Here is a 19,616-nt window from a genome sequence, read left to right as displayed (position 1 = left end):
CCCATCATTCCTTCTTTACTTCTGTAAAGAATGGTCGACGATTCAGAGGCCAATTATGAACACAGTAAATACAAGCTCAACCCGATACTTCTTTTTTTCTGGCTGCACCGCAAGGCTTGTGGAATCTCAGTTCCCTGACCAGGGACTGAACCCGGGCCACGACAGTGAAAGCCTGGAATCCTAACCACTAAGCCATAAGGGAACTGTAATCAACTACTACTATAATCAACCTTGTGAATACAAATTTAATTGGTTTGAGCATAATTCAAACATAAATTATAATCTAGATTTATGTTTCATGACTCTTCCTGTCTACTATACAACTATTCCCAGATATTGTTCTTAACACATATTTCAGGAAGAGTGAGACTAAGCTATGCATAACTGGAAAGAGAAGAAATTTTATGATTCCTCCTGCAAAAAAACATACAGGAGACAAAAATATTCCACAAAGATCGAAAGACAATACTTACGTTAAACTTAATAGTAGTCCCAGTAGGAGCAGCTGTAAAACTACTTGGCCCAAAGAGGGAGCCAGATGTGCTACCAAAAGGATTAGAGGTGGTATTTGTAGTTCCAAAAAGTCCCCCGCTGCTGGTACTTGTTCCAAAATCTATAAATTAGAAAGAAAAATGGGATGGTAACAGTAAGGAATTTAAGAATCTGTAAGCTATCTTGGAATTGGCCTGTGGCATTAGAGCAGCATTATTTCCAAATCCTCAAGTTTTCTATCTTTCAAATCTCCCTAGCAAGTACCTTCAAACAGATATTTCATACAGACACACACAGTTCTAGGCTCACAACTTTGAAGTGAAACAAAATCTGAATCTTTAGTCAGCTAAGTGTCTGTAAAGTCCTTGGGCATACTTAGACAACAAGTTAGAAGAAACAGTATTCTGTTTCATTAAATATTTTATCTTATTTCTCTCGGTAAGACCAGATGCTCAATGAACTTGTCTTTCTGACAATGCCTTACCACAACAGACCTGAACAAGAGTCACAGTATATTTTATTTATATATATTATTACAAACACCCACATATAACCAAAAAGTTTAAAACAAACAAATGGTCCCATTAGGGTAACCACACATAGGTTATATAAAATTTCACCCAGAAAAATAATTTAGAAAAATTAGTAGGCATGTTGGTCATTTATAGAAATAAATCTACTTTTCCAAATAGCTGAGTTTAAAAAAATTACATAACAGAGAATTTAACTGTTATCTAAGGTATGTATTTTTCAAAATATAAGATACTTCTAAAGAAATTACACATATGGTACCAGAAATAGCAGTAAGCAATACAAAGTTATTTGCCAATATTTAATATTAAGTGACGTCCTAATATCAAGTTAAGAGGAATGTGATTTCTCACTGGCAGTCAAACTATTTCTTTTCTAAAAACATGTCCTAATATATAAAGTAAAAAAGCATCTCTCTTTTGAATTAGTATTTTAGATTGCATTTTATATTGTCATGGTTAAATATTTCAACATCCCCTCAAACAACTTTCCCTTTGTAAAATACTGATAGCTGGCTAACTTACTTATTCTACCATACTAGTGCTGGGAATGGCATCAACTCACAGGGCACACCTGTGCAACTAGCAGTGTTTCTGCCTCAAAAAACTGTGTGGTGAAGTATCCCTGGGCCACATTTAGACTTAAAGAGAAAGAAGCCATCAATTAAAAACACCTGCTATGGCGAAGGACTGGAGGAGTAACCATGTCACATCCAGTACTTACCATTCCTGCTTTAGTCTCTTCAAACCAAAAGCGAAACAAAGGCAGGAAGGTGCCCCTGCAGTATACTACAGTTAACTATACATATTTCTCCTTGAAATTCTCCCTTCTTGACACCTATGACAGTACTCTGACCTGGCTTTTCATCTTATTCTCTGGTCATTCTATATCAGGTACCTCTTCCTCTGCATATTCCTTAAATACCAGTGCCCCTCAGACTTCCATTCTTGAAGAGATGTACCCCTTCCTTTCCAGCCTATTAAACTTTTCAATACCATTTTGAAGTTTTCCTCTCCCCATGTTTTTGCTATGTGGTGAGAAAAGGAGGTGGGTGAACACAGGGAAAAGGAGAAGAGAGAACACATTCAATAAGCAAATCAAATTGTTAGATGCAGAAATCCAATGATTTACTACTTACTCCCAAAGCCTGTTGGTTTATTTTGTGCAAAGGCATTGTTTTGGGATGAGAAGAGACTGGTCCCTGTGCTTGCAGTTCCAAACAAGCTGTTTGATGTACCTGTCGATGTGCCAAACCCAAAGCCACTGCTTGTGGAGGTAGCTGGCTGGCTAAATGAATTGGTACCAAATAAGCCTCCTGGAGAGATAGAGAGGGGAAAAAAAGGGTTAAACAGACTGGAGTCACTAAGTGAAGCCCTATACCAGCTATGAATAAACCAACTGTATTCCAAATAAAGCCCCTACCTGGTTTGGTCTGTGAATTTCCAAACAGGCCTCCGGTATTGGTGCTAGAACCAAATGCAGATGTTCCAAATGCCCCTCCACTAGTAGTGCCAAAACCAGTATCTGATAAAGCAAAATCCAGGGTCAGAATAAAATCTAAACCAGGTGGCCCAATGAAAGAGGATTTTAATATTTCTTAACATTCTGCATTTGAACAGGACCACTGGTCTAATCCCAAAACTATTTTTTCAAAATTCCATCAGACTACTTATAACAGAGCTGATATTAAGCTACACTTTATTCATTGTCCTGGGTAAAGTAAGGAAACTTAAAGTTAAAAAGGTTGTAACTTTTCAATAAGTTAAAGATGTTGATAGGTTTAAAAAAAAAGAGTGCCAAGCTACTACAGACAAAAGTAACTACAGACAAAAAGCAACTACAGACAAAAATAATCAAAATTTGGGTTTCCTGGTGGCACAGTGGTTAAGAATCTGCCTGCCAATGCAGGGGACACAGGTTCGAGCCCTGGTCCAGGAAGATCCCACATGCTGCCGAGCAACTAAGCCCGTGCGCTACAACTACTGAGCCTGCACTCTAGAGCCCGCGAGTCACAACTACGGAAGCCCATGTGCCTAGAGCCCATGATCTGCAACAAGAGAAGCCACCGCAATGAGAAGCCTGCGCACTGCAACAAAGAGTAGCTCCCGCTCACCGCAACTAGAGAAAGCCCACGCACAGCAACGAAGACCCAACGCAGCCAAAAAACAAAATAAAAACAAAAGAAACAAAAAACTGTTAAAATTTTCTCCAGACACTGTACACTCCACAGTCTCTGGGATGAATGGTCCTTAATTAGAGGAGCACATCAGAATGACCTGGGAAGTTTTCAAAATACACATGTTCAACTTCCAATCCCAGAGATTCTAATTCCATAGTTCTATGATGGGATATATGTATTTTGGGAAAAAACCTCCAAAAGTGACTCTGAGATAAACAACAAGGTCCTACTGTATAGCACAGGGAACTATTAATTTAGTCAATATCTTATAAAATAAACTATAATGGAAAAGAATCTGAAAAAATATATGTATGTATAACTGAATCACGCTGCTGTACACCAGAAACTAACACAACATTGTAAATCGAGTATATTTCAATAAAAAAAAATTTTTTTTTTAAGTGACTCTGGGGGATTCCCTGGTGGCGCAATGGTTGAGAATCCGCCTGCCAATTCAGGAGACACGGGTTCAATCCCTGGTCTGGGAAGATCCCACATGCCGCAGAGCAACTAAGCCCGTGCGCCACAACTATGGAGGCTGCGCTCTAGAGCCCATGAGCCACAACTACTGAGCCTGTGTGCCACAACTACTGAAGCCCGCGCGCCTAGAGCCCGTGCTCCGCAACAAGAGAAGCCACCGCATTGAGAAGCCCGCTCACGGCAACGAAGAGTAGCCCCCGCTCACCGCTACTAGAGAAAGCCCACGCGCAGCTACGAAGACCCAACTTAGCCAAAAATAAATAAATTAAATAAATAAATTTTTAAAAAAATAGTGATTCTGGACTTCCCTGGTGGTCCAGTGGTTAAGAATCCGCCTAGTGGGCACTCTTGGTTAAAAATCAAGGACCTAGATATATAAAATAGTTTAAGAAAAGGTCAGGAGACACTTGTAAAAATTTTCTCTAATATTTTTGTTAGGAATGATTGAGGTTTGGTAGTTATGCTTTTTAAAAACCTTCATGAATTAAAGTTCCTGGGATTTACATTAAAAAACTGTTCAGATGCTCCACTTAAAAAGAGAGGGATAAAAACAAGATTGGGAAAATGCTGATAGCTGAAGCTGGGAAATAAGTACATGAGAGTTCGTTATACCATTCCTTCTGTTTTTAAGTATAAATTTTTAACAAAAAGTTTATAAGTGAGTGAATAAGGGTTGCTATAGGCAACTAGTGCCATGTGGGGTGGAAGGGGAAATGGATCTCAGGAGGGCTGGTGGGAATTAGGGACTTTGACATTTTAACCGTTGTTTCTTATTCACAGAGCAAATCTCAGAGCAGTTATTCAGTAACTGCATTTTATTTTATTTTATTTTTTTGGCCACGCAGCATGAGGGATCTTAGTTCCCCGACCAGGGATCCAACCCGGGCCCCTTGCAGTGGAAGCAGGGCATCTTAACCACTGGACTGCCAGGGACGTCCCTCAATGGTTGCCTTTTATTTTTTTAAAGATTCATTTATTTATTTATTTATTTTTGGCTGTGTTGGGTCTTAGTTGCGGCACGCGGGATCATCGCTGCAGCTCGTGGGCTCTTCATTGCGGCGCACGGACTTCTCTCTAGTTGTGGCGTGTGGGTTCCAGAGCATGTGGGCTCTGTAGCTTGTGGCACACAGTCTCTCTAGTTGAGGCGTGCAAGCTCAGTAGTTGTGGCACGCGGGCTTAGTTGCCCCGCGGCATGTGGGATCTTTGTTCCTTGACCAGGGATCGAACCCGAGTCCCCTGCATTGTAAGGCGGATTCTTTACCACTGGGCCACCAGGGATGTCCCAATAATTGCATTTTAGACTTCAAAATTTAAAAAAGGATTTCCTGGTCTGAAAATTAGTAACAAATTATAAATTTCTGCCAAAGCCAATTAATAACAATACTTTAAATACCTTCTACTGATGATCAGAAAACCATGAAAACTCAGAACTTATTTCTTTTTAGAAAATTTTAACAAGATCGTATCCTGGTCATTTTTCAAAGTTATTATAAAGACCAAAGCATAAATTAATTCCTATCTAAAACTACTGGAGTGGATTTATTCTTAATAATAGCTTAAGATTTTTCTCCCTCATTTGTTATTTTTTAAAACTTACTCTGCCCAAATGTTGAAGCTGTGCCAAAGCCACCAGTGCCACCCCCAAAGGGTGTTCCAAATGACTTATTAAACATCTTCGAAATCTTCAGAAAGCTGGAAAGAAGAAAAAAATTATCACTTTTTAAAGACCACAGAGTGCAATGGAATTTTTTTCAGAAAAATGTATCATTCTACAAATTTATTAGGCCTATTCAAACTATAGCATAACGTTCACTCTCATTCAATATCCTAAAACTCTATATGATAAAACAGACTTCGTAAAATTGAGCTGAATTGAATTAGTACCATAATGTGAAGTTAAACTTCATATCCCACCAACAACCATCCCTTTAAAACAATGTTTTTCGACCTTTTAAAAAAACCTAAGCCCCCCTTTAATAAAGATTTCAGGTCTACTGTACCAGATTTTGGTATGTCCCACGTAGTAAGTTATGCAGAATACGCATTAAAAAGTACAAGGATATTCTCTTATCCCAACCACCTGAGAAGCTAAAATTTTTGCCAGGCTTTAGTTTCAACAGTTTGCATTGTAAAAAGTTTTTCCCCCATTTGTTTGTATATAAAATGATGTAATATTGTTCTTCAAACTACACACCTCCTCCTCCCATCTCTAAATCCCAGAGATTCTGGTGCCCTGACATTCTTTTTGAGATTACTTCTTAACAGTACTCTCTATGGTCCCCTGCTTATCTATCTTCTACTTCTTCTGGGAATATTACAGAAAACCTTTGGTCAAAACCCCCACTGCATATGAATGAGTCCCCTCCAGTATCCAAACTATACACCCAGTCACACTTAATGAATTGGACCAAAGTTCCAACAAGTACAAAAATGAAGTTTGATTTCCCCCACCTAGATCTGAATGAAAACAAGGCAAAGGTATAGTTTACTAAAAAAGTAAACACTTTCCCCCTCTATAAATTTTCCTTAAACTTAGGACATCTGCTACCACTTACCTGCCAGCAGACAAGAAAATAATGAGTAAACTACTTTAAAAATGAAAACTCAGAAAATAGTCAATCATGCTTGTTTGGATTTTACAACAGGCATGATAGCTTTTTTATTATTTACACATAATGAAGTAGTTTTTTTCTTCTAGTAAAATCAGATGCCTCATTCATATAATAGAATTAAACATATCAATAACATGTTGAGGTGTGCCCCACAATGTTCCAGGGTCCCATTAGCACTTTGGTATTCTAACACCCAAAACATTTTGTGCAACACTGGGAAAAAGATGAAATAAGAAATGCTTTTTATAGAAAGCAACATTCTGCCCCCTGTGTTCCTCTAGAAAAAAAATTCCAGCACTTAGTTCTTTATCTTAACATCCAGGAATTTAATAACTCCTTCAATTAAACAAAGCTCACTGAATCCAGTGGTTCAAGAGGGCCACATCAGAATTAGATGGCAAGCTTTTCAAAGTACAAGCCTCTAGGCCCCATTCCAGAAGTCAGAAACCAAAATGTCCAGGATTGGGATGTAGACATTTGCATTTTGAAAGGCTCCTCAAGTGACTCTAATGCATTCCCTTGGAACTGGAGGTTATATTTCAGGTAATCATCATTTCTCTTTCAGTAACGAGATCTGCTTGAAGTTTCCTGCCTTCCCAATTTATCAGGTGTCAAAAAGTCACAGATTGGACCTTTACCATATTAACTGGTGACTCTCCCTTCCAGGGGAAATATTCTTGGAAGTACTACAGTTTTGCTTTTCAACAGTTCATTCAGAATTGACAGTTATGCTACGGGTCAGATGTCTGGACCAACTCATTTTGATTGCACTCTCTCTCACACTGCAGTCTTGGGTCACAGCCCCTACTAAGTCCACTTTATCTGCTGACTAAATTTTTTGACCCGTCACCAGTAAGGTAAAAACTGAGTTGTAATATTGTTATGCTAAATCTGCCATTTGTTTTCTTATTCGACCCCACAAATAGCAATCTATTCGTGTAAATCTGACATCTTCCATACAGCTGACATGTCAGGATTCAAAAGCCTAGTTAATAGTTTTTCTCTATGAAATTTGTCCTCATATAGAAGATTTTAGTGTTAATTAGGGTTTCAGTGGCACTAGGTTCTACAGACCAAATCCACAACTTCTAACAATCAAAAATTGATTTTAAATAGTCTTATCCTAACATAAAAACCTAGTATCACACATATATTCCACAAAGGATTTTAAGTAGTAATAAAATATCCTGAGAAACACTTCACAGTTTACAAGCCCTTATTTATCTCAACAACCCTAAAAGTATGGTATTATGCATCACCACCTGTATTTTACAGTTGAGGAAACAGGATCAGGTGTTCAGCAAGTTTCCCCAAGGTCAAAGAAGTGATAAGTGGTAGATTCCCAGTTTAACCTCTGACCTCCCATGGACACCCTCAATCCTAGGATGGAAGATACTAAGAAACAAGCAAGAACATGTTCCGTATGTTAAGGAAATTCATCTGTTCCAGACCCAAGAACAAGGACAATACAGGGACCAAATCTAATTTAGACTCCTGGAAAAAAAGCTTCTCACTCAAGCTCAGCCTATCTTTTTGGTTCTGGCAAGAATGAGCCTGGTTTAGCCTCAAGCCTGATCACACTGGGATTCTAAGTGTTTTTTAAAAAACTATCACCATGGAAGCAAACCAAGAATTTGGAAACAGCCTCATTATTTTTATCATGATTGTTAGAAATTAAAGAATGGCTAATACATTAAACTGTTTGCTCTTCAAACAAATCAATTTCCTGAATATGCTATGAAATGTCAGTGACTCATGAAAAATGCCTCCCCCCGCCCCTACCAAACAACGTACTAATTCATTCTTCAAAACCTAGTTCAAATGACATCTCTTCTATAAGCCTTCTCGAACTCCCTTTAGCAATTAGTCATTCCTTTGGGCTTACATGGCACATTATGATTTGTTTACACATATCTATCTTGACTCTATAGTGGACCCGTGATAACACCAACTACACAGATCTCCCTTTGGGACTCAAGGATTTGTTGTCCCAGCTGCTGAGAAGTACTACCAAAAGATTGCCCTCAGCTGTCGGCCCTCTTCAGAACTGTCCCTGCTGAGAGCTGCCTCACCCAAGGTCAGATCATCTCCGGAGGATAGACCATATCCAAAAGCCAGGCACCTTTGCTCCACCTTAGGGTAACTCTGAAGGGTGATCCTAGCTTCATACTCTCCATGGATTGGCTGAGGCCTTCATTAAGATACTATCACAATTCAATTTCTTCCTCAGCTCATTTCTGCTTCCTTTTCTCCTACAGGTGGTGATCCCAAGCTCACTCTCTAATAAAACTCATGAAGGATATCTCCAAGTCAGTGTCTGCTTCCCAAGGAAGTCAACCTCTCAACCTCCCCCAACGATCCCCTCAATACGTAATGAACTCCTCTAAGATAGGAATAGTACCGTTTGTTTACTATCCCCAAACCTAACAATGGGTCTGAAACATAGATGTACTCATTTTCTAAATTAATGATAATCATCATGAATGTGCCTTTAAAACACAGTCTAAATGATCAAGTTACTTTATTTTTTTAAAAAAATATTTATTTATTTGGCTGCACCGGGTCTTAGTTGCAGCATGCAGGATCTAGCTCTTTGACTAGGGATCGAACTGGGGACCCCCTGCACTGGGAGCGTGGAGTCTTAACTGCTGGACCACCAGGGAAGTCCCATGATCAAGTTACTTTAGAAGTACCTTCTAACTTAAAATTATGCTAGATTAATTCTCACAACAAAAGGAAGCCATGAAAGGAAAGATTCTTGGTAGAATTTATCATTTAATTCAGAGGTTGCTAAAGGGAAGAGATCACAAAATGGCTGGATACAAAGAGCAGACACTTCTTTGGCCTGTTATATATACATACAAACACACACACACACACACACACACACACACACACACACACACACACACACACACACACATATATATGGTATAATATACACATACATATGTACTTTGAAATGTTTATGTATATATATATTGTCAGTCTAGCTGATAACATTTAAAATAGGGATATGTCAGAAAAATGATTAAGCAGACTAGGACTATAATCACTTCATGGCAGTTAAGAGTCTGGAGCTTAGTAGGAACTGTCTCTTTTGGTCATAGCCATACTCTCCAAGGTGCCACAATACCCACCCAGTATCATTCATCTCCATCAGCTGCCTGGCCCCAACAGGTTTTGAGTTTGTAACTTCTGATATAATCAGAGAAAGAACCCACACATTAAGAACTCAAAGAGCGGGCTTCCCTGGTGGCGAAGTGGTTGAGAATCTGCCTGCCAATGCAGGGGACACGGGTTCGAGCCCTGGTCTGGGAAGATCCCACACGCCGCGGAGCAGCTAGGCCCATGAGCCACAATTACTGAGCCTGCGCGTCTGGAGCCTGTGCTCCGCAACAACAGAGGCGGCGATAGTGAGAGGCCCGCGCACCGCGATGAAGAGTGGCCCCCGCTTGCCGCAACTAGAGAAAGCCCTCGCACAGAAACGAAGACCCAACACAAGCCATAAATAAATAAACAAATAAATAAAAATTAAGAACTCAAAGAGCATGTAAGTGCCAAGAAATAAGAAGTCAAAATTAGGTCGGAAAACGGGCGAGAAATGTGAGGAAAAATTCCTAAGGATTTAGAATGTGAACTAGGCCTTAAAGGATTAGAAAGAGAAGAGAGGGAAAGCATAAGAAAGGTACACAGGTAAGAATGGGTTATTTGTGTACCTCTCCTATCTGGCCTTGTATCTCAACACCAAGCCCAGTTTCCCTCATATGATAAACATATAATAATTGTACTTAACAGTTTATTATGTACTGATGTCCTCAACATTAAATTACCCAATTAAAGGAGTGAATCAGAGCATTCTGCTAAGTATGTACCCAGAATACGGTGTATCAAGAGTAAGGCACCACCAGAACATTTGAACAAAGTTACCCTATGAGAATTATTTCAAGTAAAAGATGTTTAATGAAAAAAAGGAAGTTGAAAAAGATACATTTGGCAGATTCTTTCTGTAAAATAGAAAAGATAATACACTGTTATTTATGGATACATATATACATAGTAAACGTAAAAGAGGGAGACTAGTTAGTAAAATAGATGAAGGTGGTTGACTCTGGAGAGACAAAGGGAAATGAGGCATAGGGCAGAGATCCAGAGGATCCAAACTTTTCTGTAATGTTTACTTTCTCTATTAACAATAACAAAAGATCTAGAGGATGCAGATATTTGCACTAACTCTCTATTTCCATTAAAAAATCTATTCAAAACAGAGAAAAAAGTAATCCTAGAGACTGAAATGTGTGGAACTTCTAAATTCATTCAAGTTTAAAGGAATAGCACATATTCAAGTCTTTATCCTTTCAAATACATTAACCTGGCCCAAACTGAAACCCTCCTAGAGTAATACTAGCTAACATTTGAGTTCCTACTGTGTCCCAAGCGCTGTTCTAAGTGCTTTTTTAAAAAAATTTTATTCATTTATTTTTGGCTGCGTTGGGTCTTCGTTGCTGCGTACGGGCTTCCTCTAGCTGTGGCGAGCAGGGGCTACTCTTCGTTGAGGTGCACGGGCTTCTCATTGCAGTGGCTTCTCTTGTTGCAGAGCACAGGCTCTAGGCACGCGGACTCAGTACTTGGGGCTCGCAGGCTCTAGAGTGCAGGCTCAGTAGTTGTGTGCACGGGCTTAGTTGCTCTGCGGCATGTGGGATCTTCCCAGACCAGGGCTTAAACCCCTGCCCCCTGCATTGGCAGGCATATTCTTTTTTTCCCTTTTTTAAATTAACATCTTTATTGGAATATAACTGCTTTACAATGGTGTGTTAGTTTCTGCTGTATAACAAAGTGAATCAGCTATACGTATACATATATCCCCATATCTCCTCCCTCTTGCGTCTCCCTCCCACCCTCCCTATCCCACCCTTCTAGGTGGACACAAAGCACCAAGCTGATCTCCCTGTGCTATGCGGCTGCTTCCCACTAGCTATCTATTTTACATTTGGTAGTGTATATATGTTCATGCCACTCTCTCACTTCGTCCCCGCTTACCCTTCCCTCTCCCAGTGTCCTCAAGTTCATTCTCTATGTCTGCGTCTTTATTCTGGCAGGCGGATTCTTAATCACTGCGCCACCAGGGAAGTCCTAAGTGCTTTTTAATGAATTCTCTTATAAACCTCCCAAAAATCCAGTGTAGTTATTCTTATCCCTATTTTAAAAATGGGGAAAATTGAGACAGAAATAACTTGCCCAAGATCACAGAGCTATTATTTACTCCAGAAGCTATGCTCCTAGAGTCTAGAGTCCAGTCCTCCTTAAGAAAGAACACTGACAACTAAAGGGAAATGACTTTACATTCATTACAAATAGGAAACCTATACGACCAAAATTTGGCAGTATTGATCTAGCACTATCAGGAGAAAGAGACACTTCTCTGGCAAACATGGGAGTTCTAGTCACCAGGAAGGTAATCTCTCTTATGGACTAACAATTTATAAGGTTATCACCATGGCCTCTATGAACTTTCCTACAAAGATTAACCACTTCCTCTACGGATGGACTGACTTACACTCGTTGCAATTTTTTTTTGGTATAAGACATATTTAGAGGGACGTCCCTGGTGGCGCAGTAGTTAAGAATCCACCTGCCAATGCAGGGGACACAGGTTCGAGTCCTGGTCTGGGAAGACCCCGCATGCCGCGGAGCAACTAAGCCCATGTACCACAACTACTGAGCCTGCGCACCACAACTACTGAAGCCCACACACCTAGAGCCCGTGCTTTGCAACGAGAGGCCACCTCAATGAGAAGCCCGTGCACCTTAACGAAGAGCAGCCCCCACTCGCCGCAACTAGAGAAAGCCCACGCACAGCAACAAAGACCCAATGAAGCCCCAAAAAAGTGTCTTTCAACCATTTCAATTTATTCAATTTCCCCTTAAAATTAAAAAAAGACATATTTAGAAAGAAAAAATAAGAATGAAATAGTGCTATACAGAAAGAGACAATGTCCTTAAATTTACTGTTCTCTATGCTCAATCTTCTAATTAATAATTCAGACTGTCAGATATAAGAAAGAGGTAGCCTTAATAACAGGTTAACAGTAGTCCAGTATTCTCCCACTGTCCCAACTAAAGCTCAATAAACTGACGTCCAATTTTCGTGAGCTTTGTGAACTCTGGGCACAATGACAAAACTGTTTTCTTCCAGAAAAGTGGTGGACAAACTCTGAAACATGGTAACACCCAGTCAATTGCCAACTTTTTTTTTTTTTTTTTAAACACAACATTGTAAATCAACTATACTTCAAAAAAGTAAATTTTTAAAAAAGAATGATTGAAATAAACAACTGTATCATCTATTAGAATAACCCAATTATATGATTTTAAATAATTTCTCCTAGGAAAAATATAAGAATAGCTATTATATAGCCTAGAAAGACAACTTTATGGATATCTTCTTTCTCTTCATTTATCTCTGAAATATTTTTTTTCCACACACACACACTGTATTTTATTTTTACAAGAGATAAATAGACTGACACCAAGCATTGTACATGGATGACCACAACAAAAGCAACAATGATTGCAATTACCAAACATGAAACACACTCATACTATGTCATAATATTGACATTCAGTCCAGTAATCCTCCACTGTAATTGCCAACTTTAAGTGCTATCTGAATGACTAAGCAAGGGTGCTGCTCTCTGACAACAGAAAGTTACACAAATGGGCAGTAATTTTTTCTTTCCACTTCACTGACTTCCTTTGTATCAAACTCAGTAAAGAGCAAAAACACTAAATATCTGTTAGACAAATGGACTAGTATAGTACTTTCCAGTTTACAAAGTACTTTTTCATATAGTCTCTCATCTAATCATCACAAAAGTACTTAAAAAGACAGGAATTATCATCACAGATAAACTGAATAGAAAAATACTAATTTTTGCCTTGGATGAGAGGAGGGATGGGAGTGGGGAGAATTCCAGGTAAAAGAGATTGGCCTAATCTTAATCACCTAATAATATAGCCCAGCAAAACTATCCACTTGTTTTTACAATATCCTTCCTATGATTGATCCCCAGATCAAGCCATTCCCTTTGTTAGAACATTCATTCTTCTCTCTAAATACTATGTTCCCTTTTCTTTCTAAAAATTGCTGCTCAAGCCTCACCTGCTTCACATGACTGTCCCAGATTAGACCCTTCAGACTCTTATCAGTATAAAAATACTTCCCCTTCCCCTCCCCCTCCCCCTTTCCAACCTCTATTACATAAACTAATGCCTCCCAGCTGTTTTTAGTTATGCAATATATTTGTTGTTATACCTGCCACTTGCGTGTATGAGTTGTTTGCTGCCCTGGTAAAAAGCATCTTGATTTTGCTTCATTTCTCCCATTCGTGTGTAAAATTAACTTGAAATAATCCACAGTGTCTAATACAGCTCCTTCCTCATAGTGCTGAGTAGCATTTTTTCATCCCCTTAACATAACACTCATTTTACAAACTGAAGTAGTGAAGAATACGTTAGCTTTAGAGACAAATCTATATTAAAAACTCTCTGCCACTTAGTATGTTTGCAGTTCTCTGTAAATCTAAAATTCAAAATAAAAAGGTAAAAGAGGAATAAAAAACCGCTGCTACTTGCTACTGTGTAATTGTAGTTAAGTCATGATATTCAACCTCAGACCTCAATTTCTGTTGATACATCTGAACAATAGGGATTATACAGCCTACATCAAAGGACTGTTAGGAGGACAAAGTTGCCTCAAACTAGAGTTCCTCAAAAGCAGGTTTGTGTTTAGTTTTACAATATTTTTAATTAGAAAAATGTAATAATTTCCCCCCACTCTAAACCTTGATTGATCAATGCCTAGCTAGAACTCCATACATAATATGATTTATTTCCCAATAATTCAGTGTCATCTACTGACCACTTAACACAACTGTAAAGCACCACTGCAAACAATGAAAACAACTACCTCCCCACACAATATACTGTCACTCTGGATCATTCATTCACTTCTGCTCATTTCACATCTCTAGCCTCATTCCCAACTACTCACCTTTTTAATTTACAAAACTATATGCCTATTTCTTAAGAAGCTTATTCCAGCAAGAAGGGTTAGGGGTGGGCAGATACTAGTAATCTTTGTGTAAAAGAAGCACATGGAAGTCTAAACAAAGGTGTGATGATGAGTGACTCCAACACGTATTCAAGGAGGATGAACTGTTCCCTTCCTGAACAGATTAATTCAGGCATTCGATTATTTTTCCCTTTATCAGTGGTTTTCAAATATTGTTAGCTATGGAACCCAGTCCATAAAACAGACATAAGCACAAAAGCTGCCCTGGCTGAAGTAAAGAGGGGTGGGGGCACAGTAGAACCCCATCAGCTGATCCTTTCAAAGAAGCTTACAGCTGTATGAACCAGTGTGAAAAATCATTGCCCTAGATTAGTGGTTCTCAAAGTGTGGTCCAAAGGCCCAAGAAGTCAACTATTTTCATAATAATCCTAAGACATTATTTGCCTTTTTAAAAAAAAGTGCTGACCTCTACACCTAGAACCTGAGCATGAAACAAGACAATGGCCCCAAACTGTATAGTCACTGGATTCTTCACTGCCACCCACTTATAGCACACACAAAAATCCACTTTCACTTAAATGTCCTTGATGGAGCAGTAAAAATTATTGATTGTATTAACTCTCGACATTTCAGTACACATCTTTTCAATACTCTGTGTGATTATTTTGGGGGATGAAGTGGGAAGTACTCAAAAGCACGTCTACATATTGAAGTACAATGGCTGTCCCAAGGAAAAACACTTGGGTGATTACTTTTGAGGTAGAAAGCTGAACCAACTGTTTTTTTTAATGGAACACCATTTTTATTTCAAAGAATAAATGACAAACTATGGTTACTTAGATTTGAAGCAAAAATTGGAATCTTGAAAACTTGTGTACACCACTATGAGCTTGTCAACTTCCCAATTCTTAAAAGATTTATCTGATGAAATGGGTGGAAATATTAGCAACTGTAAATTTGTCAACATTTGGAAGAGCTGCGTAACTCAGTGCACCAATGATTCCTAGTGACCAGTATATAATGTCATAAAATCATGCGAAGGTAAACAAACACCCATTCAAAGTGCAAGACAGACCAATGAATTTTAATGTAACATTGTACAAAAGTTCAATGATATGGTTTCAGATTCCATGTTGCAACAAACCTTTAAAAAGGTTTGAGTGTACTGTCAAAGGAGAAATCTACAATTATTTGAAGAGGTTATTACAACACTTTTTCCAAATACTATATATCTGTATGAGGCTGGATTTTCTTCACATACTTCAACTAAAACAACATACCAACCATCTGAATGCAAAAGATCCGCAAATTCAGTGGTCTTCTATTAAGCTAGACATTAAAAAGATTTGCAAAAATGGGCTTCCCTGGTGGCGCAGTGGTTGAGAATCTGCCTGCCAATGCAGGGGACACGGGTTCGAGCCCTGGTCTGGGAAGATCCCACATGCCGCGGAGCAACTGGGCCCGTGAGCCACAACTACTGAGCCTGAGCGTCTGGAGCCTCTGCTCCTCAACAAGAGAGGCCGCGATAGTGAGAGGCCCGCGCACCGCGATGAAGAGTGGCCCCCACTCGCCGCAACTGGAGAAAGCCCTCACACAGAAACAAAGCCCCAACACAGCCAAAAATTAAAATAATAAATAAATAATAAATAAATAATTTAAAAAAAAAAGATTTGCAAAAATGTAAAACAATGCCACTGTTGTCACTAAATTTTTTAGTAACTTTTCATAAGAGTATTTTTTAAATCAATAAATCTTTTAAATATTAGTTTCAGTTTCTAGCTGTTCGGAGTCTGCAATGATTCTTAAAAGCATAAAGGAGTCCCAAGACCTCAAACTTTGAGAACTGCTAGACCATTGCTAGAGCCTCCTTCTAATCGTCTGACTCCAGTTTCACACCTTCCAATCTACCCTACTACCTCCCAGCTTAAACGCTTAGTACCAGACTTAGCTAATCAGACCTATACTTTAAGAAATCATTTTTATTTCTCTACTAAAAAATTACAATTGTTTCGCATTACGCTGAATTAAGTACAAACTCTTAAAATGTGGCAAATAATTCTCAGTGTTTATTAAATTCTCAGAGTCAGTACAACGGGACAAGACCTCCGATTCATGTGGCATGTCGTGTATCAGTGAAATGGAAAGATAATGGAATCACAGAGCATCACATTTAATTATATCAATTCAACTACAAGTTCTTTTTTGCCCTCTTCCACAAAAACCAATAAATATTGCTCTATTTACCCAACGACCTATCTCCTTTCAAACAGGACTTTGATTTCTCCTATCCCAGAGAAAAGGAAGTTACCACAGAAATGAAAGGAGAAACTAAAGAAAGTGACTCTAGGACTCTTAGCTTTTCAGCTTCCCATACCAGATTCTGACAATTTAAGCATTTTTGAGAACAATTTTAACCAGATGCAATTTATTAGCTGACTCTACAAGCATAGACCAGACACGATAAAGGTAAGATTTTTATACTGAAATACTGGGAACGTTTTCTCTAGAGCAGTGGTCTCACTCAGGGGCAGTTTTGCCTCCCAGGTAACATGTGACAATGTTTGGAGATATTCTTGGTTGTTACAACTTAGGGAGGGGGTGTTATGAGTACCTTATGGGTAAAATACTACAATACACAAATGCCAAATACTTAGGTTCAATTCCAAACACACAGAATGCACCAAGTTCTTAAGAAACATTGTTTACATACTCTGTCTCTAATACCTACTGTTAAATCTCTAAATTTCTTAATCTCCTAAGCTTTGGACAAATTGCATAATTACAGATGTGCTCTTTATTTACTGGAAATTAAATATCAGTACTACCACCCCTTTCTTCCTAAGGTTAATTGCTACTATAAAAAAATCACAATAAAGTAATATTACTGATTTTTTCCAAACTATGAACTTGGTTCCCTAAAAGTTGTGCTTGTTCTTAGCTATCCAAGAGCAAGTAGACATGAATAAAGTCAGGTACCAAAGTACCGTGTATCACACGAATGGTATGGGTCCTCTTATCTGGGCCCCGTATTTCAGGAGTACACAAATACCCAGCCTCTTTATAGACTATTTTTAGGTTTAACTCCTCCATATTTGTTTATCCATTCAGGCAAGCACACTTACTGCGGGCCTACTCTGTGCCAAGCAAACTGAATACAAAGTCAAAAATTTTTTTACCAGTCTAATAAAAAGACACAGCTAAAATACAAAATAATTTGTGCTATAAATAGAAGTATCAAATAAGTGTTATGGAAGCTTGCAGGGGAAAGAATGCCAGGAAAGGCTTCCCAGAAGAGAACATGTCACAGAAAACATACCCTGTTCACCTCTTAGTATTAAGACTACAGTTCTCTTCTGCTCTTACACACTACATTTTTCAGTTTTTGCTTCGTCATCTAAACAAGAGGAAAGTGACAATCTGACTTATGTGAACAGACCAAAGTGGCCTTCATCAAATCTCAATGAAGAGTCAAAAAATAACCTTATCAAAGTATTTCCCAGTACCTCCTTCCTGTCCAACTTCTGGTTTGTTTTTTAAATATCCTAACTTCTTCGACCAAGTTCCAAACACACCATCTGTCACTCAGTCAACAAGTGTTTCCTTCTGAATTTATAAGAGTGTCACAGGGGACGATCACTGCTCTTTTCTTTCCTTCTTCCAGTTAGCTTCTTCTCCCAAAATAGTTTAATTTTCTCATTTCATTCTACTACAATGTTCGAATTCAGTAAGAGAGGAGCTATGAGTTCCGAGGTACAAGAAATACAAAATGACTGCTGTGTACCTTTCTAAGTCTTGTCCATATTTCTGGTTTTCTATTCCAATATTGCTGTAGTTCATTAACTGGACTCTTTCTTCTGAGTCCCCAGCAGCTGCCACAAATAAAAATTTCAGACCTGGGACAGGAAACTAGCCAATGACATGTAGTTTTATCGATTCATTTCCAATACATAACTAACATTCTTTAACCAACTTGTAAGTTTAGTTCTCAAGGTCTAGGTGAACTAATGAAGCGTCTGCCTTACCACGAACAGAGCTGGTAGTAACTAAATCGGAAACGCTACTGAAGACTAGGTCTGCTCCTAACTATCCAATGTCCCTACCTTAACCCCTCCACTCTTCCAAAGGGAATCCTCAGTAATGGGAGGCTGGAACACCCAGGGAGGGCAGTGTAGTAGAAAAATTTCTACACTGAGTCAGATGTAGCATTGGCTAATCCTGTTTCTTCTCTGGGCCTCGGGTTCTCCACCTATAAAACTTGCATTTAATGTAGAGTAGGAGGATTGGCTTAATTTCTAAGGTCCTTATGGCGACAGTAATCCAAAAACCTCACCTCGTCTAGCTTTACGTAGAACACGCGGGAGAACAGAAAATAAGCTTTCACTCCATTAAACCGACCTTAATTCTCAGATACTGTTTTAAAAAGGTAAGAAACTCCCGACCCACTCACCCTCCCCTGGGGCTGCAAATTCCCCCTTGGAGAAACGAAGGCAAATAAAGCCCATCCCGCACGACAGTCAGAGAAGTACTGAGAAAACCGTACTCAGGGTCTCAGGGCGCTGCCCCCGCAAAGGGCCGGCCCACCTAACTACCGCCGGGCAAATGAATGAGTACAACCAGCTAGAGGGACGCCCCTCAACGTAGGCTGCAACGCGAGACCCCCGGGCCCTGATCCCACCGATAGCGACTCCTTCCCAGAGCCCGAAGAGCTGGGCCTCGGGGCCGCAGGGTCGCGGGCCCCGCCCCCTCCCTCAGGGCAGAAGGTGCGCGCCCCGGCGCGGGACTCGGGCGCGGAGAGGGCCTGGGACTCCCCGCGAACCCGCCCGCCCTGAGGGGAGGAGGAGCCTGCCGGTCCCCGGCCGCCACCACCCCGGCTCCCGACTTACCGCGATGCGGTGGGGGACGGGAAGTGTCAAGAGTGAGGGCCTAGGCCCGTCCGCTACCCGCCGCTCAGAGAGCAGCGCGCGGCCGCCACGAAACCGTCGCCGCCTCCACCACCACCGCTACCGACCGCCGCTTCGGGCGCAGCGCGCAGAGGGCCCGACTGCGTCACACGCCGCCTGCAGTCAGAGGCTCGCTGCGGGCGCTCCGCCCTCGCTGTCTGCGCATTGGCAAACACCGCCGCCACTCTAGGCCCGCCCTGTTATTCATTGGACCTAGAGTCTTTTGAAACCGAACGTGAGGGCTGTCTTTGGGAGACGGGAGAGGGGGAAGAGGAGGGACGGAAGGAATTAGGGGGAGGAAGCGGGAG

At 40.0% G+C, this 19,616-nt stretch overlaps 1 protein-coding gene across 9 annotated transcripts in view; it reads right to left on the bottom strand.

Moving 5' to 3' along the window:
* The window catches only part of NUP98 (nucleoporin 98 and 96 precursor), a 100,938-nt gene extending 81,509 nt beyond the window's left edge, over positions 1–19,429 (bottom strand). For 7 of the 9 annotated variants that reach the window (XM_007173645.2, XM_007173648.2, XM_057552382.1 and 4 more), the window contains exons 1-5: positions 19,252–19,429; positions 5,280–5,374; positions 2,446–2,547; positions 2,162–2,338; positions 474–613 (exon numbers count right to left, since the gene is read on the bottom strand). In XM_007173645.2, coding sequence (XP_007173707.2) covers positions 474–613; positions 2,162–2,338; positions 2,446–2,547; positions 5,280–5,355 — 495 coding nt within the window. In that variant the 5' untranslated portion in view covers positions 5,356–5,374; positions 19,252–19,429. The remainder of the gene's footprint in view (positions 1–473; positions 614–2,161; positions 2,339–2,445; positions 2,548–5,279; positions 5,375–19,251) is intronic. The other 2 variants (XM_007173646.2, XM_057552383.1) reach the window with 2 other exon arrangements.
* Between the last annotated feature and the right edge of the window lie 187 nt (positions 19,430–19,616).

Source organism: Balaenoptera acutorostrata, chromosome 9 (assembly GCF_949987535.1).
Source record: "Balaenoptera acutorostrata chromosome 9, mBalAcu1.1, whole genome shotgun sequence".
NCBI classification, from domain to species: domain Eukaryota; kingdom Metazoa; phylum Chordata; class Mammalia; order Artiodactyla; family Balaenopteridae; genus Balaenoptera; species Balaenoptera acutorostrata.
The sequence above is the reverse complement of the archived record's forward strand: the minus strand, read 5'-3'. Positions and strand labels throughout refer to the sequence as shown.